The 26803-nt window shown below is 38.2% G+C and overlaps 1 protein-coding gene across 2 annotated transcripts in view; it reads right to left on the bottom strand.

Moving 5' to 3' along the window:
• Positions 1–26546, bottom strand: part of FDX1 (ferredoxin 1) — a 34931-nt gene extending 8385 nt beyond the window's left edge. The window contains exons 1-2 of one of the 2 annotated variants that reach the window (XM_012520704.4): positions 25958–26546; positions 21548–21672 (exon numbers count right to left, since the gene is read on the bottom strand). In XM_012520704.4, the coding sequence (XP_012376158.1) occupies positions 21548–21672; positions 25958–26145 (313 nt within the window). In that variant the 5' untranslated portion in view covers positions 26146–26546. The remainder of the gene's footprint in view (positions 1–21547; positions 21673–25957) is intronic. The other variant, XM_058289456.2, reaches the window with a different exon arrangement.
• Positions 26547–26803: the final 257 nt, after the last annotated feature.

Here is a 26803-nt window from a genome sequence, read left to right as displayed (position 1 = left end):
TTATGGAACTTTGTGTTCTATATAAGAGGAAACAGAACTTCTTTGTTAAATATTCTTCTCTTTCCAAGGGGGTGTTGGTGGTGAGGTGATGTATGGGAATCCGGTATGATGATACGCATGCCTGTTTTATAAGTCCACAACTTTCACTATATACTTATTGTTTATGTATGTTCATGTATGAATGATATACTTCAATAAAATTGTATTAAAAAATATTCTTCCCTCTCAACACCTCCTTGTGATCAGAGCAGAATTATATACATCACCTTACAAATCATATCATTTTAAAGAATGAGATAAGGCTATTTCTCCCATTCCATATTTTTTAAACAAGTAATTTATGTATTGAGTGCCTATTATGTGCCAGGGACATGAAAAGGGAACTGACAAGGGAGCTGGACTAACCAAAGCATGACAAAATCTGCTCTGCAACATCCTTTTCCCAGAGATTACCCAGCCTTTGCTTGAAAACTTTCTGACAAAGAAATCTATACCACATAAACCAGCCAATTTCCATGTTGGCTCCTACTAAGTTGGCTGTCACTCTGCAACTTCCGCCTACTGTTCCAATTCTATCCTGTGGACTTGAATCCTTCTTCCAAACAATAATATCCTTTCATATATTTGAGACTACTTCCTTCTTCAGGCTGAGCATCCCCAGTTCCTTCAAATTTTTCTTGTGTAACACAGTCTGGTTGGGCTTTTCTTAAAATACGGTGTACAGAATATAAACTAGTGTTCCAGAGAGGGATCCACCAACACAGAATTGAACAGAACAATCACCAATTGTACTCTGGTTAAATTCTACTTTAGGGAAACGGACTTTGGCCCAGTGGTTAGGGCGTCCGTCTACCACATGGGAGGTCCGCGGTTCAAACCCCGGGTCTCCTTGACCCGTGTGGAGCTGGCCATGAGCAGTGCTGATGCGCGCGCAAGGAGTGCCCTGCCACGCAGGGGTGTCCCCCGCGTGGGGGAGCCCCACGCGCAAGGAGTGCGCCCGTGAGGAATGCCGCCCAGCGTGAAAAGAAAAGTGCAGCCTGCCCAGGAATGGCGCCGCCCACACTTCCCGTGCCGCCGACGACAACAGAAGACAAAGAAACAAGACGCAGCAAATAGACACCAAGAACAGACAACCAGGGGAGGGGGGGAAATTAAATAAATAAAAAAATTCTACTTTAAAAAGTTTTTTTTTTGGGTTTTTCAATAATAATTCCAAAAAGTCATTATACATGCTTAAAGATGGAAGAGACCCAGATGTAACTTCTGTTTGATTTAGATTCCCTTTTGGTCAATGAACACTACCTAAAATATATAAAAGAACTACTATTAATAATTGGCAACCTTCTTAGTTTTCCTTTGGATAGATCTTATTATCAGTTGTTCATTTCTAATAATTTAAGCATTTAGCATTCATATTTTATTATCTAAATGAACATAAGGAGGCATTTCTTTAAATGTTCGTTTTCATTAAATCCTATTCAAAGCAGTAGCAAGACTGCAACAGAGAGAGAACAAACATCAAATGTAGGAGTTTAGAGTGTGGACTCTGGAGCCCGATTCCCTGGTTTCGATCCCAGTTCCACTCTTTACTATGTGACCTCAGTTACTTTACCTTCCATGCCTCAATTTCCTCATCTATAAAATGGGAATAACTGTACTGATCTCAGGTTACAGGAATTACATGAGTATGTAGTTAATATATGTAAATATACATACTTGCAACCATGACCAACAGATAGTAAGCACTATATGAAGGCTGACAATCATTATTATTATTTGGTAGTTTTAAGAAGTCAAAATAATTCAACTTTCTTTTTAAATATAAGAGGAATCAAACTCAAGAAGTTAAATAAATGGACTAAGGCCATTCTACTAGAGAAAAGTAATGACATCAGCCAAGTTTCCCAATACTGAAGGCAAACAGTTCCTGCTACCCAAAAACCTAAGTCACCTTAAATATTAAAAGATATATAAAATACACACACACCAATTGGTTATTTGACAAAGTTGCTTGCTTTTCTATCTTTGTATAAGTATGAAATATTTCACACAAAAAGGTAAATGTCAAAGGAGGATTGCTGTATCATGAACTTGGAATCAGGGTCTGGCTCCAAACGGAACTACCACATCACTCTTAGCTGTGTCCCAGGCAAGGCTTTTAAGGCCCTCACATTTTTCTTCTCATCTTTATATTGAGGGCTTGAAGTAGATATCTCTAAGGTTCTGCTTAGCTCTAATATTTTATGATTCCACAAGAAGGAATTAGAATTAATAGATTTGTCCATTAGTATTCAATAAATATATACTTATGCTTTTTTTTTTTCTTTTTCATCAATACTAATCTAGACAAACTCCAAATTAGAATGGCAAACCCCTCTGGAGATAAGGTGGGAAACATTCATGAAATCAAGGCTCGTTTTGTCTTTAACTGCAAGTAAAACAATCCTTCTGAAAAGTTCCAAGCAATCTTATGAGGTCTTTTTTTCCCCCTTCAGCTTCTCATTATTAAACAAATCCTAAGAACTGTAGACATGTGTAATGGAAGATATAAGGAAAACAAATCCCACAGTCCAGGGCAGGATGAGATGTTGGGGGCAGAGGGTGGCGAGGGATGGGACTGGAGATGCAGGCAGAGAACTAAGCAGGGAGAGTCATTTATCTTCTGGCAAGGAATCTAAACTTGTCCCAAAAGTCCATTACTCTCCACCCTGTTTCCTGACACACTGGGTAATTCAAACATACTCAGGTTAGCAATAGTCTTTCACAGTGAACTGCCACCGAGATGATATAAGCCAGAGGGTAATGGACACCTGTTACTCCACCCCTCCTCTCCTGGATGCTGCCCCTGGGGAGAGTGTGGTTTTGAGTCTTTGCTCTAGGTTCCATGGGGCGCTGAGAAAGGGCTGTAAATAGGAAAGGTGACCTTGCGTATTTTATTTTGGATATATCTCACTGGTGGCTGTGTATAGAGAAGAACTGGGAGAAGAAAAAGGTAGAAGCAAAAACCATTACATTTCTTCAAAGGAGAAGGGGCAGGGGAAGAGGGAAGGGAAGGAATGAAGGATAAGAAGCCGAGAGAGCCAAGGAGAGATTCATTCTAGAAGGGAAGTCAAAATCAAAATGGCCCAATTGGGAGAGAAAAAAACAGAAAAGCCCAGGGAAGAACAGAGAACATGCAAAATGGTCACAATCATCTTGGAATGGAGAAAAAAAGCTCTTATGTCAATAAATCCCTCCTAAAAAATTTAGGACATTCCTTTTGGTACCACCTCATTAGTCAAAATGAAGAATTAATATCCATGTTCCAGCTCTTTGTATTCTCTAAATTCCCCCACTCTCTCTTCCCTAAGAAACTTCCATTCTTTTAACCTTTTCTAACAATTTCACTGCTCTTTTCAGGAATCCTGCCAATTGCTTCCACATCTTGCTTAAGCTGCCAAGTTCAGAGCTGAAGAGGGCATCCTATAAGAATCTGGCAAATGTTGAGTATATACAGATTAACTTTTGGTTCCTACATGCTAAGTTCTTATTATACATTCTAGTCCCATATTTTATTCTTTAATTATATGTACCACATTCAAAAGCCCTCCATATTTTATGATTCCTTTCAAACTTTTTATTCCCACAAGTTGTCAATAAGTTATGCTTTCTTACACTTTTCTTATTCTCTGTATTAGGAGAAACACAAATATAACAGAACCTGTCTGTGTGAGATGACTAATAATGAACCAGAGAAACTGATAATGGTCATATTGTGTTAAAACAAATATTACTACAAAAAAAATCTGCAGCAAAGCTTTACAAGACCCAATAGCACATATTATAAAAAATATTCAATTCTGCAAAACTCCATAAAAATTAATCAATCTGAGTAGTTTTTCTGGCGTTTACTGTTTTAGTAATTAACCAGCACGTTTTATGAAACAGAAGATTTTTAGAGAATAGTTGAGACATTCTCTTTTGACATAAATACAAAGGCATTTAGGAGGGAAAAGATTTTTAAAATAAAGATTTGGATACAAAGAGTCTAAAATTGTGAGAAGGGAAGCGGACTTGGCCCAGTGGTTAGGGCGTCCGTCTAGTGGGAGGTCCGTGGTTCAAACCCCAGGCCTCCTTGACCCGTGTGGAGCTGGCCCATGCACAGTGCTGATGCATGCAAGGAGTGCCGTGCCATGCAGGGGTGTCCCCCGCGTAGGGGAGCCCCACGCGCAGGGAGTGCACCCCGTAAGGAGAACCGCCCAGCGTGAAAGAAAGTTCAGGAATGGCGCCACACACATGGAGAGCCGACACAACAAGATGACACAACAAAAAGAAACATGATTCCTGTGCCGCTGACAACAGAAGCGGACAAAGAACACGGAGCAAATAGACACAGAGAACAGACAACTGGGGCGGGGGGGGAAGGGAGAGCTAGAAATAAATCTTTAAAAAAAAATAAAATTGTGAGAAGAGGCTATTGAAGAAAAAACATTATTCCTTTTTTGTTCTTTTTTTATCTCATAAAAAGTGGCTGATTTCCTAGTGACTATTTCCTCCAGTTTATTATAGTTTACTGGTTTTACAGTTAGAAGTAGTCCCATTTAATGAGCCCATGACTTTTGTCTTCTTTGGTTTTTAATTCTATAAATTTTAACACATGCACATATAGATTCCTGCAACCACGACCCCAATCAGGATTCAGAAATTTCATCATCTCGAAAAAGTCCCTTGTGCTGTCCTTTTGTAGGCACAGCCCACCCCATCCCTATCTCCTGGAAACCACTGATCTGTTCTTATCACTATTGTTTCATCTTTTCCAGAACGTCATATAAACAGAATCATACAGTATCTAACCTTTTGAAACTGGCTTCTTTCACTCAGCATAATGCCTTTGAGAGTCAGTCAAGTTATTGCATATAGCCATAGTTCATTTCTTTTTATTGCTGAGAAGTATCCCACTGTACCTATTTGCTTCTAACAGATGTGTAGTGGTATAACCTTGAAGGTCTTACTTTGCATTTCCCTTATGATTAATGATGTTAAGCATCTTTTCACATTCCTCTTTGTTATCACTGTTCTCTTTGGTGAAGCGTCCCGTTCCAAGTCTTTTGACCATTTTTTAATTGGATTGTTTTCTTGCTGTTGAGTTTTGAGAATTCTTTACAGATTCTGGATATCTAATATGTGATTTGCAAATACTTTCTCGTAGTCTTTGACTCTGTCTTTTAATTCTCTTAACAGTGTTATTAACAGAGAAAAAGTTTTAATTTTTATGAAGCCCAATTTATAAGTTTTTTCTTTTGGACTGTGTTTTTTACCATGTTTAAGAATTCTTTTTCTATCTCCAGGTCACAAAGTTTTATCCTACGCTTTCTTCTAAAAGTTTTATAGTTTTATGTTTTACACTTAGATCTGTGTCCATTTGAGTTAATTTTTATAAAAGGTGTGAGGATTAGGTTCCTGTTGTTTTGTTTTTTCTCATATGGATATTCAACTGTTTAAACATCTTTTGTTGATAAAAGTATCCTTTCTTCATTAACCTTTGCACCTTTACCAAGAACCAATTGGGAAAGCACCTGTGGTTCAATCAGTTGGGATCTCGAGTCCCAGGGCCTCCTTGTGAAGACAGCCTCACCCATGCGCTGCGGAGAGCCGCGAGCCCGGGTGCCACGGAGTGCTGCCGGCCCTCAAAGCGCCCCAGAGTGCCAACGGCCTGCACAGCGCCGCGGAGAGTCAACTCAAAAGGTGACGTAACAAAAAGGGAGACAAGTAATAAAAAAAAACCACAAAATACAGAAGAGCATGCAACGAATGGCCACAGAAAGCAGACAACAAGCAAGCTGCAAGGGGGTGAGGGAATAAATAAAAAAATAAATACAGACACAAAAGAACGCACAGCAAATGGACACAGAGAGCAGACAGCATGCAAGCCACAAGGGGGAGGGGAATAAAAAAAGAAAGCTAATTGGCTATAGCTGAAAGGTGGGAAAAAAACAAATGTCCATCAATGGATGAATGGCTATACAATGGAGTATCATTCAGTCATAAAAAGGAATAAAGTACTGATACTTGCAAGAATATGAATAAACCTTGAAAACATTAAGCCAAATGAAATAAGCCAGACACAAAAGAACAAATATTGCATGATTCCTCTTATATAAAATGTCCAGAACCTTCAGATTAGTGATTGCCTAGGGCTCAGGGGATGGGGATACTGGGCATGCTAGCTAAATCACACAGGTTTTCTTTTTTAGGGTAATGAAAAAACCCTAAAATTGACTGAGGTGATGTTTGCACAACTCTGTGTATATAGTAAAAATCATCTGACTGCCCATTTTAAATAGGTATATTGTATAACTATATATAGCATATGAATTATATCTCAATTAAGATGACACCAAAAATTTTCCATATTTTTATGGGTCTACTGCTGGACTCTATTTCAGTGTTCTGTGTGTCTCTTTGCTAATACTACACTGTCTTGGTTACTGTAGCTTCATAGTATGTCTTATGATCTGTATTGTACTTCTGACTTTAATTTTTGAAAAATTTCTGAGTATTCTAGTTCCTCTGCTTTTCCATAAAAATTTTGGAATCAGCTTAACTATCTATATCTCCAAAAAATCCTGATGGGATTTTAATGAGAATTTATTAAATCTATATATCAACTTTTTAAAAAGATTTCTCCCCCCCCCCACCCCAGTTGTCTGTTCTCTGTGTCTATTTGCTGCGTGTTCTTTTTTGTCTGCTTCAGTTGTTGTCAGCGGCACGGGAATCTGTGTTTCTTTTTGTTGCATCATCTTGCTGTGTCAGCTCTCCATGTGTGTGGCATCATTCCCGGGCAGGCTGAACTTTCTTTCACGCTGGGTAGCTCTCCTTACAGGGCATGCTCCTTGTGCGTGGGGCTCCCCTACATGGGGACACCCCTGTGTGGCAAGGCACTCTTCACACGCATCAGCACTGCGCATGGGCCAGCTCCACACGGGTCAAGGAGGCCTGGGGTTTGAACCGTGGACCTCCCATGTGGTAGACGGACGCCCTAACCACTGGGCCAAGTCCGCTTCCATATATAGCAATTTTGGTTAAACTGAAATCTTTACTATGTTAAGTCTTCCAATCTATGAACACAGTATGTTCTCCACCACTTAGGTCTTTGGTTCCTTTTCATCAGCATTTTGCAGTTTTCCGCATAAAGATTCTATACAAATTTTGACAGATATAAACCTAATAATTTCATTTATTGCACCTATTATGTTATTTAAAAAATTGGGGAGGAGAGCAGTTATAGCTCAGTGGTTGCCTGCCTGCTTCTGATGCATGAGGTCCTGGGTTCGATCTCCTATACCTCCTTAAAAAAATTTTTTTTTTGGTTTCCAATTATTCACTGCTAGTATATAGAAATAAAATTGATTTCTATGTGTTGACCTTATATATCCTGTGACCTTGCTAAACTCACTTCTAATCTCCAGAAAATTTTTTTGGAAGTCTTCTTCGTAAGGAAACATGTTATCTGAAAACTGATAGTTTTATTTTTTCCTCTTCATTCTATATACCTTTCTGTCTTTCTTGCCTTAATGAACTGGCTAGAACTTCTAGCATGGTATTATATAGGATGAAGTGGATATTGTTGCCTTGCTCCCAATCTTTTTTTTTTTTTAAACAAATTTTAGTGATATATATTAATAAAGCAAACAATTCATCCAAAGTGTACAATTAATGTATTTGGTATAATCACATAGTTTGCAATCATCACTTCAATCATTATTTTAGCATTTTCATTATTTCAATATTGCTCCCAATATTAGGAGAAAAGCATTCTATCTTTCACCATTACGTATGATGTTAGCTGGAGGCTTTTTTAAAATGCTTTTATCAATAACTAATTTTGCACAACCAGAACCAATCTGCCCCTGCCTACTGGTGTTGAGTTAAAACAAGGGAGCAATCATCAATTCTATATCCCAACATGGAAAGTCCAAATCCTTAATGAACATCCCAGCAGCTTCCAACTCCACAAGAATCACAGCCCAAATGGTCAAAGGCTATGAGTGCATGATTTTCTTCTGAGACCTCAATTTCTAACTTCTCTTTAGTATCACAAAATTTCCAGGTTCCTATTCACCATGTACTGAGAATCAGAAGTGCTTCTATTCCCATTACTAGGCTTAAGTTCAATGTGGAAAAAGGGGTTGTTATACTGAGTGTGTATGGGAGAGGATGCAGGAAGTTTAGAAGGTGTCCTTGACCTGTGGTTAGAAGTTGCAATGCATTTTCTCAAAGAAAACAAGTTCTAAATGGTGACTAAGTTAATTATAAATAAAGAGGTTTGGTATGTTAGTCTGATAATTTAGCCACCATGTACAACATTATTTTTATGGGAAAACAAATTGCAAATGCCAAGTATCTGGGCCTGAAAAAGCATTCTGTGAACAAAACCTATTCATAAACTCAGGGGTGACTATTGTTTTTCATGTTATTACATATACAGGGAACAACCCTACAAAATAAGCAGTGAGAAGCAACCTATAAAAAGAAAATGGATACAAAGATAACAATTACAGAGGCTTCAATCTAAAACTTGCAGCTGATCAGAATATGACTATAGTAATATACTGATATATAATAAGGGGGCTAAAAATACAAAAGTTATGGAACTTATGCTTATATATACAGCCTCAGAGCAATGTTGGTGGCTGTCATCTTTTAGTGTCTTCAGAAAGTGGTGAGGAAAGCGGACTTGGCCCAGTGGTTAGGGCGTCCGTCTACCACATGGGAGGTCCACGGTTCAAACCCCGGGCCTCCTTGACCTGTGTGCAGCTGGCCCATGCACAGGGCTGATGCGTGCCTGGCCATGCAGGGGTGTCCCCCATGTAGGGGAGCCCCATGCGCAAGGAGTGAGCCCTGTAAGGAGAGCTGCCCAGCGTGAAAGAAAGTTCAGCCTGCCCAGGAGTGGCACCGCACACACAGAGAGCTGACACAACAAGATGATGCAACAAAAAGAAACACAGATTCCCGTGCCGCTGACAACAACAGAAGCAGACAAAGAAGAACATGCAGCAAATAGACACAGAGAACAGACAACTGGGGTGGCGGGGGGAAGGGGAGAGAAATAAATAAATCTTTAAAAAAAAAAAAAGTGGTGACATAAGAATGAATAGGGAAAGCATGTGTATATTTATGTATATGTATTTGTGTAAACATAAAGCGATCACAATCTTTGAGAAGAAAGCACTCTCAAGGATTCTGAAAATTCTAAACGTCTCATAATTTGAGTTATTTTCTCAATGGAACAAAATGTAAAAGTGGAGATGGATTCTTGTAGTGTATAAATCTATAATCCTCATATCATATTTTTGTTTTAAAATATATTTAGGTAGAACAAACACTTGGAATAAAACTTTCAACATTATTATAGCCACCTTTCAAACAATCAAAAATTATTCATGCCTTATAACTCAATGATAAGATGAGCAACCCAATTAAAAAATAGGCAAAAGACTTAAACAGAAATTTTTCTAAAGAAGAAATACTAATGGCCAAAAGGCACAGGAAAATATGCTAAACATTACTAGCTATCAGGAAAATGCAGATCAAAACCACAATGAGATATTATTTCACACCTTAGAGAATGGCCATTATTTGGGAAAGAAAAAGAAAACTGCAAGTGCTGGAGAGGACGCAGAGAAATAGGAACACTCCTTCACTGTTGGTAGGAATGTAGAATGGTGCAGCCTCTACTGATGACATTTTGGCAGTTTCTCAGGAAGCTAAATATAGAACAGTCATACAATCTGGCAATCCCCCTAATAGGAATATATTCAGAAGAAATGAAAGCAGTGATACAACAGACATTTGCACACTGATGTTCACAGCAGCATTTTTCACAATTGCTAAAAGATGGAAAACACCCAGGTGTCCACCAGTCAATGAATGGATAAACAAAACGTGGTATACATTACGATGGAATACGACTCATCTGTAAAAAGAAATGACCTTGGGATGCATAAGACAATATGGATGAACCTTCAGGACATTATGTTGAGAGAAAGAAGCCAGACACGAAAGGACAAATATTGTGTGGTCTCACTAATATGAGCTAAATATGATAAGTAAACTCATGGAGTTGAATCTAAGAGAAGGGGAACTGATAAATGAATGTATGTGGAATGTTTATTAAGCAGGATTGTAAATGTGGGGAAATACAGTTTATGGTATAACATTATAGCAAGTATAATCAATATAATCAATATTAAGCAGGATTGTAAATGTGGGGAAATACAGTTTATGGTATAACATTATAGCAAGTATAATCAACACTGATGATTTAGAAATATGATGGTGGCTGAAAAGGATAGTCTAGGGAGATTGTCAGTTGAAAGAAAGCTAGAAGATAATCTAAGGACTGTGTAATAGTTGATTTCAGTGGTAGACAATGGTTGCGGTCAACAGTACAAATACAAGAAATGTTCTTCTATTACGAGGTGTTAAGAATTTGGAGATACATGGGAAAAACAGAACTAAGGTAACATATAGACTACAGTTAACAGTAATATTGTAATATTTTTACAGCAATGGCAAAGAAGGTACTGTATCACTACTAAGGGTCAATAATGGGAGGATATAAGGGGGTATGGAGTCTTTCCTTTTTGGATTAATGAAAACGTTCTGAAATGGAGTGAGGTGATGACAGCACAACTCCATGATTAACCTGAGAGCCATTGAAAGACACTCTGGATAGAGTGAACAAGGCAGGCGACCATAAAACACAGCGAACCCCGAGGTGAATGACACACTGTAGTTAACAGCACTAATATGAGACTGTTCGCTCATGAACTATAACAAATGTACAGTACTAACACATGGTGTTACTAACAGGATGGTTTGTGGGAAAACAAACCAAATATAAGTTATGGACTATAGATAGCAGTAATATTATGACAATGTCCTTTCATCATTTATAACAAACATGTCACAACAATTTAAGGTGGTGGTGGTAGGGCAATATATAGGAATCCTACATGGAATGCATGGTTGTTTTGTTAACTCACAATTTCTAAAAAAAAAAACAAAAACTTCATTCCTTAACACAGATGATAGTACGATTTAGAGACACATTACAATCACAATGTTATGAGCCCCTGGTACCTGCATTTAATCTATCAACCTGCTTGGTTATACAAAAATTTATGAACTTAAAGGTATATAGTTTAATGTTGCTTTTATTTTGTTGGCATTCTAGCTAATGATTCAGAGTACTTTCTCCTAATTTAATAGTAATATGTATCATGACAGGTTCTGGGTCTTCTCATAGCAATTTATCACATCTAAGACTTCTGTTTTAAAGTAACTGATTTTCAGATGCATTTTTTAGCATTAGAACTTGATGCATGCTTGGCTGGCACTGTTAAAAGATTTCAAAATGATTTCAATTTATAAACAAAGTTTAAATTATCTGCACCGTAGTCAACAAAGTCACATGGACATTCAGATGTCTGTAAACAGCACAGTTCATATGACACTGAGAAGAGGATGGCAGATATTTGCTTACCAGCTTAGTGGCACCACCTTCTTGCAGTAACAAAAATGAACATTTCAAATTCACAAAGCCTGCCAACCTGAAATTACGGAATTCTTGACAAAAATTTTGGTTTTCACATATTTCTGATTTTGTTAGAGTAAGAATCTAAATATTGTTAATCTGCACAATTTCAAATTTTCATAATTTCAAATCACATTAAGAGTAAGGCAAAGGGAAGCAGATGTGGCTCAAGCAATAAGGCCTCTGCCTACCAAACGGGAGAACCCGGGTTCGATCCCTGGGGACTCATAGTGAAAAAGAAAAAGAGAAAATGTGCCTATGCAGCAAGCCAGTGCCCACATGGCAAGCTAAGAGCCCACGCAGTGAGCCAGTGCCACCCAAGTGAGACAAGCAGCAAGATAATGATGCAACAAAACAGAGATGAAGGGGAGAGTAAAGGTGAAGCGCAGCAGAGACCAGAAACTGAGGTGGTGCAATTGACAGGGAACCTCTCTCCACATCAGAGATCCCCAGGATCGAATCCCAGTGAATCCTAGAGAAGAAAGACAAGAAGAGAAGATGAAAAAATAAATAGATACAGAAGATCACAAAGCACATGGACACAGACAACAAAAACAGCAGGGTGGGAGAGGGGGAGAAGAAGAAAAAGTAAGGCATGGTTACTAATTTTGAGGTTGATGATTAATAAAACTTCTCCTTTACTAGATTGCGCTTTAGAAAACACACATACAGACACAAAAACAGGATTAATTGATATTAAGCTTTTGCTGAAATCTCAGAAATTCTTACTGTAAAATTAATTCACAGAGAAAGTTAGATATGTGCAGTCCATTGTTTCTTTTCCTTCATGTAATATGAATGTATGCCAACAGGAAAAGATAGTCTTGTGTGTGTGTGTACGTGTGTGTATGTACATATATCTTAGATTAAGATCATTTTGTGGATTGTGATGTTGACAAGACAGAGTGCCCACTCCACTCAACCCCACACCTAACCCTCTCCCCAAACAAAAATCTCTAGGATAGATGCATGGGAATATTATATATTAAAATGTGAAATTACATATAAACATAAAATCTAATTTTCTAGAGTAAGGATTGATCTAGTATAGCCAGGAATATATTATACCAATAGGAATTCAATAAACATGATAATAAACATTAATTCATATAAATATTATCAGGACCTCTCAATTTGATTTCTTTCAAAACAGACATAAGGAAATAATACAGAAGAAAAAGTGATGATAAACTAGGTGAATTTAATCAGAGAAGTTCAACTGCCCCCTAGTGACAGAATATTAAATATAATTTGAAAAGCGTTTAAATGATATCTGCATCCTATTAATATAAGAGTTATATTAATATAAAAGTTGGAAACAACAATGTTTAAACAAGTCAACAAAAAAACATTGTGAAAAATACTATGGAAAAAACTATACAATGCTAAATAGTGTGCTGTTATGGAAGATAATGGGTTCAGAGTAAAGAAAGCCTACTTTGGATAGGATGGTTGGGCAAACCCTCTTCTAAGGAAGCATCCATAAATTGGGACTTGGATGAAAAGCAGCAAATATAAGATGTGGGAATGGGAGAGAAACGGAAGTGCCCCAGGCAGAGGATCAAGTGTTGTGTAAGGGTGAGTTCAAGTTGCTGATAAAAGGTATAGTCAAATATGGCCAAAGTTAGGGAAAAAGGGTGGATGAGAAGATGAAAAATGGGGAAAGGGGGTAGGGTAGCAACAATAGATCTTGTAGAACCTTTTAGGCCAGGGTAAGGAATAAGAATTTTACCTTAAGTTCAATAGGAAGCCTTTTGCCATATGAATTACAAATATATTATCAGCTTGACAAATCTATAGGCTTTATTTATGGTGTTTCTGTCATATAGTTGTTGATTTTTTTAAAAGATTTATTTATTTCTCTCCCCTCCCCCTCCCCCAGTTGTCTGCTCTCTGTGTCCATTCGCTATGTGTTCTTCTGTGACTGCTTCTATCCTTATCAGTGGCACTGGGAATCTGTGTTTCTTTTTGTTGTGTCATCTTACTGTGTCATCTCTCCGTGTGTGCGGTGCCATTCTTAGGCAGGCTGCACTTTCTTTTGCGCTGGGCAGCTCTCCTTTCGGGGCACACTCCTTGCACATGGGGCTCCCCTACATGGGGGACACCCCTGCGTGGCACAGCACTCCTCGCACACATCAGCACTGTGCATGGGCCAGCTCCACACGGGTCAAGGAGGACCAGGGTTTGAACCGTGGACCTCCCCTGTGGTAGGCGAACGCCCTATCCATTGGGCCAAGTCCGCTTCCTTAAGTTGTTGATTTTTTATACAAATGAATTGGCTCCTGAATTTTGTCATGGTTAGAAAGTCCTTCCCTACACCAAGGTATTAAAGAATTCTCAAATGCTTTTTTCTAATACAACTTTACACTTTATTATTTTATATTCTTTAACCTATTTGGAATTTTTCCTTGTATGATGTGATGTTATGACTCCAACTTTATTTTTTCCAAATGGCTACTAATTGTACCAACACCATTTACTGGTCCATCTTTGCCCCACCAGGAAAATGAAGTCTGTTTCAGTAACAGTATATACTGGAAGGAGTCAAAAGAGGATTATTGTGTCTTGTAGCATTTTTTTTATTAGTAGTATTAATTTAAATGCTCAGTAAGATAGCCAAAGCATATGCAGATAAAAAAGCATATCATGCACACACTAAGGAAGGACACCAATTATTATTATCAAAGATAATTTTTAGATAAAACATTTAGGCATTTACACTCTTGATTTTATTTATTAAATTTCAACTTTTTAACTGTAAAAGAAATACATGCATATTGTAAAGTCAGCATGGTTAAAAAGAAAAAAACCAAAGGTATGTTCATATTAATTATAATGGGAATAAACATAGAAAAACTGAAAAGATCTACCGAAGTATTACATTTTTGTTGCTCCTTAACAAGGCTTAGTATATAATATGAGCTCAAATATTTGTTATTTGCTATGAGAGAAATATACTGGCCATTTAATTGTCCTTGCCCTACTGCATCACCATAGCAAACACTTAGAGCAGTTATGCACCAGGCATTTCACAGATCAGAAAACTAAGACCCAGAGACAAGCAGCATATATACCTGTGGCAGAGCTGAGATTCAAACTCAGGCAGTACAGCAAATCCCCAGTTCTTTCATAAGCTATATCATCTTCCTTATTTTCTAAGTCAGTTTCAACAATCATGATAATACTTTTTACAATTCAATATGCTGCCAAAATGTCAATAAGTGTAACTTGCAACATCTCAAAAATTTTGCTTCATACATACATTTTTCCTGGAAGCAAGTAGAAAATGATAAGCTCCAAGAGAGTCTGGGAGTAAATAAAGAAGAGATAATATCAGATCGAGGACAGTAATCCCAAATATAAGAGAGAAAAGAGTGAAGGCCTAGGTGACAGCTGCATTTCTGACACAAAAGAAAATTCACCGAATTGGAACAGAAGCTTCTAGGTAAAATTTTTCCAAGATGATAGAATACTCGATTCATCTGAATATTTTGAGATTAAAATTAACAATTGGAAGTGAGTCTGGGGCTGAATTAGTAGTAAGTACATCAAAAATTAAGCAAATGAAAAAAGCAATTAAATAGTACAAAGAAAGAAAAATAATACACCACATGGCTGAGCTGCCAATAGTAGTTAGTTATAATTTAAAAAAAAAGAAAAAAGAAAGAAACACACTGAATAATGATCCAGCTAAAATTAATGATGTATTCATATTGGGAGAAGAGGGGTGGGAGGTGGGAGAGATGGGGAAAGAAGGGTACCTGTGTGTTTGTGTGTGTGTTGGGGGACAGGGGATAAAGCAGTAGACACATGATCATGGTGGTAGAACACAGGAGAAATGGCAAAATATAGAGCAATTATCTGTTCATTTTCAAGACAGGGACTACATGTAAACCCACCTTCGCCTCCTGCTCTTTCTGCTTCCATTTATCACCCCCACCCCCACCCCCAATTTCTCCTTACATTAACTTTATTTCTTTGTTGATCTTTTCCCTCCTGCCCCTTTTCTCTCTGACCTACCCGCAATTCCTTTATTAGCAATAAGAAAAATCTGAAGAGTATTCTACAAAAAACTTAAAAAATATGTGCCTTTCCTCTGCTTTAGAGGAGCCCAGTGTTCATGGTCTAACATGGCTCCCCTATGCCATTCTTCTCTGAGCTCTAATCAAATAGTTCTATATACCAGTCATTTCAGACCTAAATCAGCCTAAACTAGTGCAATGTGTATATCTGACTGAGTAACCTTGATCCATTTCATTGAGTCAACCACTTTGAGAAATATGTTTACAAAAACAGGCCTCAGAATGCTAGAGACTCAAATGGGTACCTGGCATTAGCTTATCGGTACTAAGAAATAATTCCATGATACACAGCCTCCACATTAGCCCTCCCAGAGCACAAAAGATTATGGAACAATGTTCACTGTTTCTCTTATATATCCTCGCACAGTGATAATTGTCTTTACAAGGGCAGCTGTATAGATCATCAATACTGACAGACCCAAGATAAAAAATAATCAAATTAGTATGTAGATGATTCAAACACAAAAGGTATCAATCACATGGAATTTGTAAAAAAGAACTTTTATCCTTACTTTAAATTACCAATTGGGTAGTCCAATATTTTCTGCATATATATAATTTTTTTAAAATGAGGTATTATACATACTCGTTTCCTAAATTACTCTTTTGATGTAACATTTTTAGAGATGCATTAAAAGAAGTGAGGGACAAAAAGGTCTAAGACTCCAGGAAAAAGGCAGAAATTGGCAGAATAAAAAAGCATGACCTAACTATATGCTGTCTGAAAAAGACTCAGCTTAAATTCAAAGACACAAGTAGACTGAGGGTGAAAAGATGGAAAATATATATATACAATCCAAGAAGAAACCAAAATAGAGTTGTGGTGGCTATACTAACATAGGATAAAAAAGATTTTAAGTCAAAAACAGTTATAAGGGACACAGGCAGTCATTATACACTGATAAAGGGGATAATTTAACAGGAAGATGTAACAATTGCACCTAACAGCAGAGCCCCAAAACATATGAAGCAAATACTGACAGATGTGAAGGGAGAAGCTGACAGTTCTACATTAACAGGAGACTTTAGCACACCACTCTCAATACTAGATAGAACATCTAGTCAGAAGATCAATAAGGAAGTACAAGTCTCTGAATGATACTCTAAACCTACTAGACCTGAAAATATGGAATGCTTCTCCCAACAGAAACAGAATATACATTTTTCTCCAGTACACATGTATCATTCTCCAGAACAGACCATATATTGGGTCACAAAATAGGTCTCAAAACATTCAAAAATACTGAAATCATACAAGCTGTATTTTCTGACCACAATGGAATGAAGCTGGAAATCAATAACAGAAATGCAGACATGGAAAAGCCAATCATCAAATTTATATGGAAGGGTAAGGGACCCCAAATAGCTAAAGCAATCTTGAAAAAGAAGAATGAAGTTGGTGGACTCACACTTCCCAATCATAAAACTTATTTCAAAATCACGGTAATCAAAATAGCACGGTATTGGCACAAGGACCAATGGAACAGACCTGAAAGCTCAGAAATCAACCCTCACATTTATGGCCAAATAATTTTTGACAGGGTGGCAAAGACCATCAACTGGGAAAGAATAGTCTCTTCAACAAATGGTGCTGGAAAAGCTGGATCTCCATTTGCACAAAAAAAAAAGGACCCCTACCTCATCCCATATACAAAAATCAACTCAAAATGGATCAAAGACCTAAATATATGAGCTAGAACTATCATACTCCTAGAAGAAAACATAAGGAAGCATGTTCAACTTTGTGTTAGACAATGGTTTCTTAGATTTATACTCAAAGCACATGCAACTAAAGAAAAAAATAAATAGGACCTCATCAAATTAAAAATATTTGTTCCTCGAAGGACTTTATCATGAAAGGAAAATATTTGGAAACCATATATCCGATAAAGGATTAATATCCATTATATATAAAGAAATCCTTCAACTTAAAAAAAAAAAAGACAACCCAGTTAAAAAAATGGGCAAAAGACTTGAATAGACATCTCTTCAAAGAAGAGATTACAAGTGGCCAGATAGCATATGAAAATATGCTCAACATCACTAGCTATCAGGGAAATGCAAGTCAAAACCTCAATGAGACTACCATTTCATACCTACTAGAATGGCTACTACTAAAAAGACAAAAAATAACAAGTGTTGAAGAGGATGCAGAGAAATAGGAACACTCATACATTACTGGTAGAAATGTAAAATTCTGCAGCTGCTGTGGACAAGAGTTTGGCAGTACCTCAGAAGGCTAAGTATAGAACTAACATATGACCTCACAAACCCACTACTCAGTATATACCCAAAGGAACTGAATCAGTGACTCAAACAGATATTTGCACTTATGTTCACAACAACATTATTAAACATTATTCAACATTATTGCCAAAAGATGAAAGCAACCCATGAATGGACAAGTAAAATGTGACATATACATACAATGGAATATTATTTGGCCATAAAAATTAATGAAGTCCTGATACAAGAGACAAACATGGATGAACCTTTAAGACATCAGGCTGAGTGAAATAAACCAAACATAAGTGGACAAATATTGTATGAGGTCACTGATTTGAAATAAGTAGAATAAGCAAACTCAAAGAGTCAGAATTTAGAATGTAGGCTACCAGGGGATGGCTGAGAATAAGGAATGGGAAGTTAAAGCTTAACATGTATAGAGTTCCTATTTGGAATCATAGAAATGTTTTGGTAATGGATGTTGGTGATAGTAGCACAACATTATGAACACAATTAAAACAATGAAATAACTGTATATTATCATTTGAATATGATTAAAAGGGAAATGTTATATTGTATATATAACAAAATAAAATTTTTTAAAAATCCATGGAACTATACTACACAAACAGTTAATTCTAAGTTAAATCATGAACCTTAATAGTACAATTATAAAAATATACTATCAACTATAAAAAATATTTCACAATATTGCAGGGTGTTGGTGGTAGTGTTGTACATGGAAATCCTGGATTTTATGCACAATTTTTCTGTAAATCCAAGATTCCTCTAATTAAAAAAAAGTACATTAAAATTATTAAAGAAACTTTATGAATAATAGAAAGCCAATAGTTGAGTATACTTTTCCTGCTTTTCTCACACTCCTAAATAATATTTAAACAAAAGTTCCTCATTTATGAAAACCCAGGTTCTTGTTTTTTGATGCATCATCATCTTTTTGGTGGGTCTGAGCGTCGCTTCACTGTACTGTGAGGGGGCCTGTGCCATGCCTTGCAAGTCTCAGACGCCTTTTTTCTTTTTCTTTTTAACCAGGAGTTCCGGAGGAGCGAATCTGGGTCCTCCAAATGGTAAATGGGAGCTCAACTGCTTGAGCCACAGCTGCTTCCCCCAAGTTTTTAAAATTGTTCTTGCTGTGTTGATTTTTGCATGATATGGAAGAAAATAATTTTCCTATTTCCTCAGGCATCTCAGTCATGAATAAAAAAACATTATCTTCCTAAGAGATGCAATCCAACATTTAAAGGAAATCAAAGTTACTGGGATTGATGCCAATAAAACATTTGAAGCTAAGAAGAAAATCCTGCCTGACTATATGCAAAGCAATCAGCCCTTACTGGTTTTAACACTATTGGTATTATAATGATAGTTGGCCAATATTATTCCACAATTCCTATAGACTTATTCAAACATAAGAGTCTGTATACTGTGCACTGTGATGTATTTTGGCAACATCAAATGGCCATGTTGGAAAGGCCAAAGAATATCTATACATGGATTCCTTTAATGAACATTTATAATAGCTGATTATCTTTTCTACTAAATTCAACATCTTGGCCTCCTCAGGGACAATTTCTATTGACTGCTTTTTTCCTATGTATGGGCCATATTTTCCTGTTTCTTTGCAGGTCTTGTCCTTTTTAAAACTGGGTATTTTAAATAACAATGTGGCAACTCTGGAAATCAGACTCATATCCCCTAATATATTATTGTTTCTGGTTTTTTGGTGATTGTTGTTGCTACTGTTTGTTTCTCTAGTGACTTTCCTGGACTAATTCTCTAAAGTCTGTATTTCCTGTTCTGTACAGTCACTGAAGTCTCAGTTCAGTTAGCTTAGTAAACAGCTAGGGATTAGTTAAAAATTTCCTTAAATGCTTTGAACCATTAAATCTTCCCCCCTCTGCCAAGGGGCTCTCTGTGCATGTGGGGGCATGCTTTCAATATTTAAGCATTAGACTATGAAACTCCTTATCAATGTTAGGAACAAAACAATTATTTCTTCATCTGATTTCTGTAACAGGTATTCACACAGCAAAATGTGTGTCTAAGAGGAAGAGTGTAAAGGAAAAGCCGAAGCTGAGGAGTCAGATGCTAAGGTTTAAATCCCACCCCTCTCACTTGCTAGAGGTGTAACCCAAGGCAAGTTAATTTCTCTGAGTCTTAGTTTCCTCATCTATAAAATGAAAGTTAACACAGGTGTATGTAATATATCATAGGAGAATGGAGGACAGGGAAATTAATTCTGATCTGGAAATGGTTCTTGAATCATAATGTGAACTACACATTCAAAGAAGCATAGCCAAATATGCTCCAGAGGTTCTCAAACTTTAGCAAACATCAAAATCACATGGATAGCCCAGTGTTTCTGACCCCAAGAGGTCTGCCGTAGGGCCTGAAATTCTGCATTGCCCAGGTGATGTTGATGCTGCTGGTCAGCAGATCCCCCCCATCCCACCCCACCCCACCCCACCCCGCTTTAAGAACCATTGTTTCAGACACAGACAATCCTTGAGCAAAGCTGACAAGTGATACACAGGGTACGACGGAGGAAATGGAAAATGGCAGTTGCTGGAACATGGGCTTTGTGTGAGTGCGGAAGGAATAAAGTGGGAGATAAGTCTAGAAATGAAGCCTTTCAAAATAAAATACTTCCTTCTCTAATACTTCCTAGAAAGGTGAACTGATGAAACTATTTAGCTACCATTCTATAATATAACATCTATTAATTGCTAACCTGGTACCTATTAACCTATGCCTTACCCACAGCTTTACTTCACACGGTGAACAATAAGGTAATGAGGCAACAGTAGATTTTTGGCCCATAGCCTTTTACATGCACAAAGAATAAGGACACAGTGTTAATCTTATTCTTTATAAATGAGAATTTAAAACTAACACATCTTAAATTTGAATATATTAATTGGCACACTAGAGGTTAACTTTTTTTTAAGCAATTCTATTAATACATATTCACACACCATACAATCCATCTAAAGTGTACATTCAATGGCTTTGGATATAACAGAGTTGCACTTTCATCACTGCAATCACTATTAGAACATTTTCATTACTCCAAAAAGAAAAATCCCCTTCCCCTTAGCAGTCATCTCTCAATCACTCTATCCCTCCCATCATATGTATCTGTTAATCTAATTCTTTATCTATAAATTTATTTACATTTAAAATTTATATAAATGGAGTTAAACAATATACAGTACTTTGTGTCTGGTTTCTTTCACTTAGCATAATTTTTTTTTTACAATTGATGAAAAGCTATTACTATATTACTATTCACTACAGTCCATAGTTTTCCATAAGTGCATTTTTGCCCAAATACCACCTAATTAATATCTTGTAATATTAACATACATTGTTCTCATTCATGGAAGAACATTCTTATATTTTACTATTAACCACATTCATCATCTACATACACATATATATATATGCTATATAGCCCAATGTTCCCATGTTTCATGCTTTAGCTTTCCTTCTAGGGATGTACATGACTCTAAACTTTCCCTTTCAACACATCTTGAATTTGAATATTTTACTTAACACACTATAGTTTAACTCTTAAAAAAAAAAAAAGTTCAAACCCAACAGTTTCACTTATAAATTTCAAGGAATGTTTCATACTCACCAAAACCATCAATATCTAGATTATTTTCAATCACAACATCTAGCAAAGAGTCACCAATTTTTCCTTTGGTTGTTAATGTTTCACCATCACGGTTTATAAAGTGGACTGTTATTTTATCTTCTGAGCTGGAAAAGGAAGAAGTCCTTTAGTATTTTTAGTAATCTCGAAAGATTATTTAAAATAAATGCTTTAAGAACCTATACAGTCAAAGAAATAGTGGTTTTTTTCCCTTCTGAATATGCTTTCATAATATTTTCTTTTTCTTTCCGAAGTTTATTTGGGGAAAAAAACACTACAAACCAAAAGCATATCTATTAACACAACTCCCAGGTGAGAAGCTCCACACCTTAAAGCAGGGATTTTTAACAAGGGGTCCATGAGCTTGAATTGAAATTCAAAACACACTGTTCTTGTGGGCTGTGTTGGTGTGTGATATATTTATTAAATAATACACAGTGTAGTGTGGACTTAGTAAGGGGTCTATGGTTTTCACCTGATTGGTAAAGGGTTCTGTGGAACAAAGAAAGGTTAAGAACCCTACCTTAAAGGAAATAGCAACTATACTACTGACTATCAAGTCCACCTGAGGGTTTGGAGTATTTGTCTTAGGTACATAGTCACATGAAGATATTTAGCAATTATCATCTCTCCTTAAGTCTGTTTTGTTCTTTTTAGCTTCTCTGAAAGAAAATGTATCTATGTATATATCCCTAAGAGATTAGACCAGGGTTGGAACAGACTTTAGAAAACTAATAATTCTGCTATCAATAAGGCAATTACCCGCAGGTGCCTGATAGGCTGCTGTTGTTGAAAGAGAACAGTTTAATAATTTTTGAATATGCAAGCATCTCACTTCGATCACTGTGTATCCTAAAAATCAAAGGAACTGGAAAAGGGGTTTTTTTGTTTTTTTGTTTTTAAGCTGAGGAAAGGCAAATAAAATGCCTCCTTATATGTTTCATTACAGGGTATTATATTCTCTGTCAGCTAGCTCACTTAAATGTCTTCCCCTTTTCATAAACATCACTCCAAAATTTGGGAAAAGAATTTATACTAGCAACCAGATCTTTAAAACCTCCACCATTGGTCACTGGCTGAGAATGAAGATACCCTGGAGGCAGAGAGACCACTTTGGAGGCTATTAAGAGAGTATAAACTAAGCAACTTCGTAGAAGATACTGACAAGAGATACCCAGGAGAGGTAGGATTAAAAAGTTTGGGTGACCATTCATACAGAGAGGATTCAGAGGGGGGAAGAAATAACACTGAGATGTCCAACTCTGGCAATTAGGTGGTACTGTTTAACCTAAGGTTAACAGAGGAGAAGGAGCATAGGGCAGATGGAAATGAGTTCAAGTTCAGACTGGTTTAATTTAATATATGCAGAAACCAGATGAGAATGTCTAGAATCCAGGTGGAAATATGGGTCTGAGCCCAGTAAAGAAGTCTCTGCTAGAGATTTGGCATCAACAAATGCCTGGTAGCTTAAAGGAAGTACAATAGAAAGAATTTCGTCTTCATACACAGTACTGAAAGCCAAAGCTTTTAGGACTGTTGTTCTGGAACACTCCAGAGCTAAGCTTCACAGCAAAGTAACCTGAAATCTCCATTACATCTGATTCCGCTTCTGTAAAATCAGGATAACATTTATCTTACAGTGCTGAACAACGTATGCACAATACCTAACAACTGCTGAAAACTTACTATTTAAAGCCCAAGTCATTTTGCTGCTAAGAAGCCTGAGAAGCTGCTATGTATTTAAATTTGTACAGCCTTAGAAAAGACTGCAGAGTTAAAAGTAATAATAGGTTTATCCAGGCAAGATACCAAAGATTAGGAGAAGAAAGGGAAATAAGAGAAGAAAGGTAATTTTGCAGTTGAAGGAATATGTTTTGGAAGAGTCAGAAGACTAGATTCTAGCCCTGATTCTGACATACACTCAGAAAACCATGGCAAGCCACTTCCATACAGGTGAAACAGGACAAACAGTGACTACACCAAGCTGTCAGAGAACTGAAAGGAAAAGGCTGCAATAATTCCTTGTTCCTTGAAAGTATTAAAAACATTTACTTTACCCAAGTAACTTTATCACTCAATTACTAAGAGTTTTGCTGCGTTTTACAGATTTTCCCCCCCATTTCTAAGTACTTTGCCCAAAAAGGATAAGATTTCATGCACTGGGAAATAAACATGATCCTTCTAAACCCTCTATCATCCTCAATTTATCAGCCATCACCACAAACAATTATTTTCTTCACTTGTTATCCTTCACCCATTATGTTTATTCTGCTCAACCACAGCAGACATTTCAACATAGCTGTCAGGGGTTGCTGAGATAAAAGTTCTTAGCAGGCTTTTAAGTTCCAGCTCTATTTAGGATAATTCTACTTCCGGATAGTCTGGGAGAGTTAGCCCAATAAAAGGGCCCCGTCTAAGGCTCCCTACTCCCACACCCACCTTAATTCTTCATAACAACTCTGGGCTAAAGAATTACTGACTATTACATAAATCAAAAAGCAAACAACTACTTGAGTTCTAGTCCTCTATTCCTCGTTTTGCCAGTAGTTCAAATACAAATTTTATTCCCAGTTATCTAACCGATAGGACTCTCCTGAATGAAGTGAAATAATACACAAAAAAAAACCTTTACAACCTAAATCACTACAAAATTGGGCCAGGGTATTGTGAGGTATAAGAAGTATTTTCCATCCAGGTACCAATAGTTTATTTAAATGTTAAACTTCAAAGTCACAGCTACAGCTCCTACCAACCTTCTGCAATATTGGAAATGTTATACCTGCAGTTTCTGAGACAGTAGCCACTAGCCACCAGTTGCTACTGAGTCCTTGAAATGTGGTCAGTACTAATGGTAAAACTATCTTTAGTTTTATTTAATTTTAAACTTAAATAAGCACATGTGGCTAGTAACTATGATACTAGACAGCTCAGGTCTTTGATAATAAGAACTGCAAAGTCCAACTGCAGCTCTCAAGATTGTGATAGGAAGTTCAGAGTTATCAATGGAAACTGTGCCAACAAGGGCTGGAATGCCGGCTTATAGGGACCTAGGTCAGGTGTGTCCCCCTTTAAGACGATATATCCAAATTTAATAAATTGGGGGAAGATAATTCCCATTTACAAAAGCATTCACTATGTTCCCTTAAATAATAGTTCAACAAATATGTTAAATATATGTCCCAGTTTACAGATAACTTTTCAAAAATACTTCCATTGTAAGCAAAGCAGGCATGGGGAAGAAAAGCAAATGGCAGTGAAGTGCAGCGGAAATATGGACAAATCTAGCAAGCGTTCTTCATTATTTCCCTCACAGTTCACGCAACCAACACTTACTGAGCACCTCTACCTATCAGGATTAGGGGGAAGAGAAGAACAAATCCTAAATGGTATGCTCAAGGAACTCATAAAAGTAGAAACCAGAAAGGTGGCATTCAAATCCACTCTCTCTCCAGTTCCTGCGTCCTCCTACATTACAGAATAGGGTCAAAACTACATTATGTATATCTTCTCCGTGTTGCCATAATCTGAAATTATGAGTATATGTTATCTTTATTATCTAATGGGATTGTGCTTTGAAATATGCCCCATAATATAAAACTTCAACATATATTTTGGGAAGGCTTACACCTCTTTCAACATTTAAATTGAAACAACTCAAAACCGTGTGTAAAAGCAGCTGCTACTGTTAAAGAGGTGGAACCTACTGAGCCCTCACTATCTGCCAGACACAGGACTACTTGTATCATTTTCTTTAATCTTCAAAGAACCCTGTGAGGTCTAAGAATTGTTACCCTCGATTTACCAGTGAGGAAGCTGAGGTTAATCGAAGCTGAGGAAGTCACACAAGCAGTAAGTGTCAAAGTCCAGTTTAAAACCCTGGCCTGTCAACTCCAACGCAGGGGTTTTTAAATCCCTTTATCAACTAGAAGAGGGCACAGAGGCAAGCGCAGGGGATACCGTGGGGATATTCTAAATAGACCTTCTCCTAACAAAGAACTGGGGACGGGGTCCTAAACAGCAGCAGTCTGGGGTCAGGCCGGGGCATGCCGGGAAGCATCTGATGAAGGTCACTGAAGGAGTCAAGGTTAGAGCTCCGGAATGTGGAGCACCTGCGGCTGCAAGTGCCCGGCTTTCCGTCAGGCACAGTCAGGAGAGAGGGGACGCGGCTCCCGGAACCTGCCAAGCGTCGGTGGTACAAGAAAAAAACTTTGCAACGTGAGAAAAGCGAGACCGCGACGCCCCGGGGCGGCGAAACTGGGTCGCGAGGACTGCCAGGAGAAAAGCGGGGTGGCCCGCACGCGAGGGCCCGGGAAAAGGCCCTGGGAACGCGGAAACCCGGCCGAGAGCGAGCCACCGCCCCCCGCGAGGCCCCCCGCCCACCCCGCGCCTCACCTGCTCCGCGCCGCTGCCGACACACTCAGCGGCCAGCTGGCCCGCGCGCTCCCGCCCGGCCTCGGGGGCTCCAGGAGCCCGCCGACTCCCGCGCGGGCTCCGGCGAGGGGCAGCCACCGGCGAGCGGCACCGCCGAGAGGCGCGGAGACAACGCGCAGGAGCCGGGCACCCCCGGCGGCGGCCGCCATCGCCCGCGGATCGGGGAAGTACCGGAAGCGACGGAAGCCGCGGAGTCACAGCGACGAGGGACTGCTCCGGGGGCGGGAGGCCGCGCTGCGCAGGCGCCTGAGGGGCCGCGGGCTTCTGGGTCTGGCGGGCTGTGCACCGCGCGCCTCCGGGGCTTTATAAACCCACCCGGGCCCGAGGTGCAGCTCCGCCCCGGCCGGTTCCAGCCTCCCTGACAGTCTTTTTCCTTCTCCTTCTGAGGGGCGGGCCTAAAGTCTGTCGCTGCAGCTACTGACCACCAAGGACTTTTGGTGATAACGTTGCTGCTTTTTTAACGTCAGGAGCTGCCACCAGGAACGATGTGATCGTCAGGCGGAAATAGAAAAACAGCCTTCAGTTAACTAACTTAGTTTGTTCTGTTCCTTGCGTCCCCGCAATAAACCATTTAGGAAATTCTGTCATCTTGGAGTTCAAAATAGGGCAAAAGGGAATTGCTAGGCATTGCCAAGCCAGATCAGGAGGGAAGGACATTTTAGAAGTTTCAGAATGCCAGTAGGCCAGATTCACAGGGGGCTAATTATCATGATAAGATTATAAGTGATGGCAATAAGGAGTAAAACTGGAGCTGCTGGAGAAGGTCGGTAATAATGGTAGGTCTCGACTGGCAAATATTTGCTCTTT

This window comes from Dasypus novemcinctus, chromosome 27 (genome assembly GCF_030445035.2).
Source record: "Dasypus novemcinctus isolate mDasNov1 chromosome 27, mDasNov1.1.hap2, whole genome shotgun sequence".
Classification (NCBI taxonomy): domain Eukaryota; kingdom Metazoa; phylum Chordata; class Mammalia; order Cingulata; family Dasypodidae; genus Dasypus; species Dasypus novemcinctus.
This window is presented reverse-complemented; position numbering and strand designations above follow the sequence as displayed.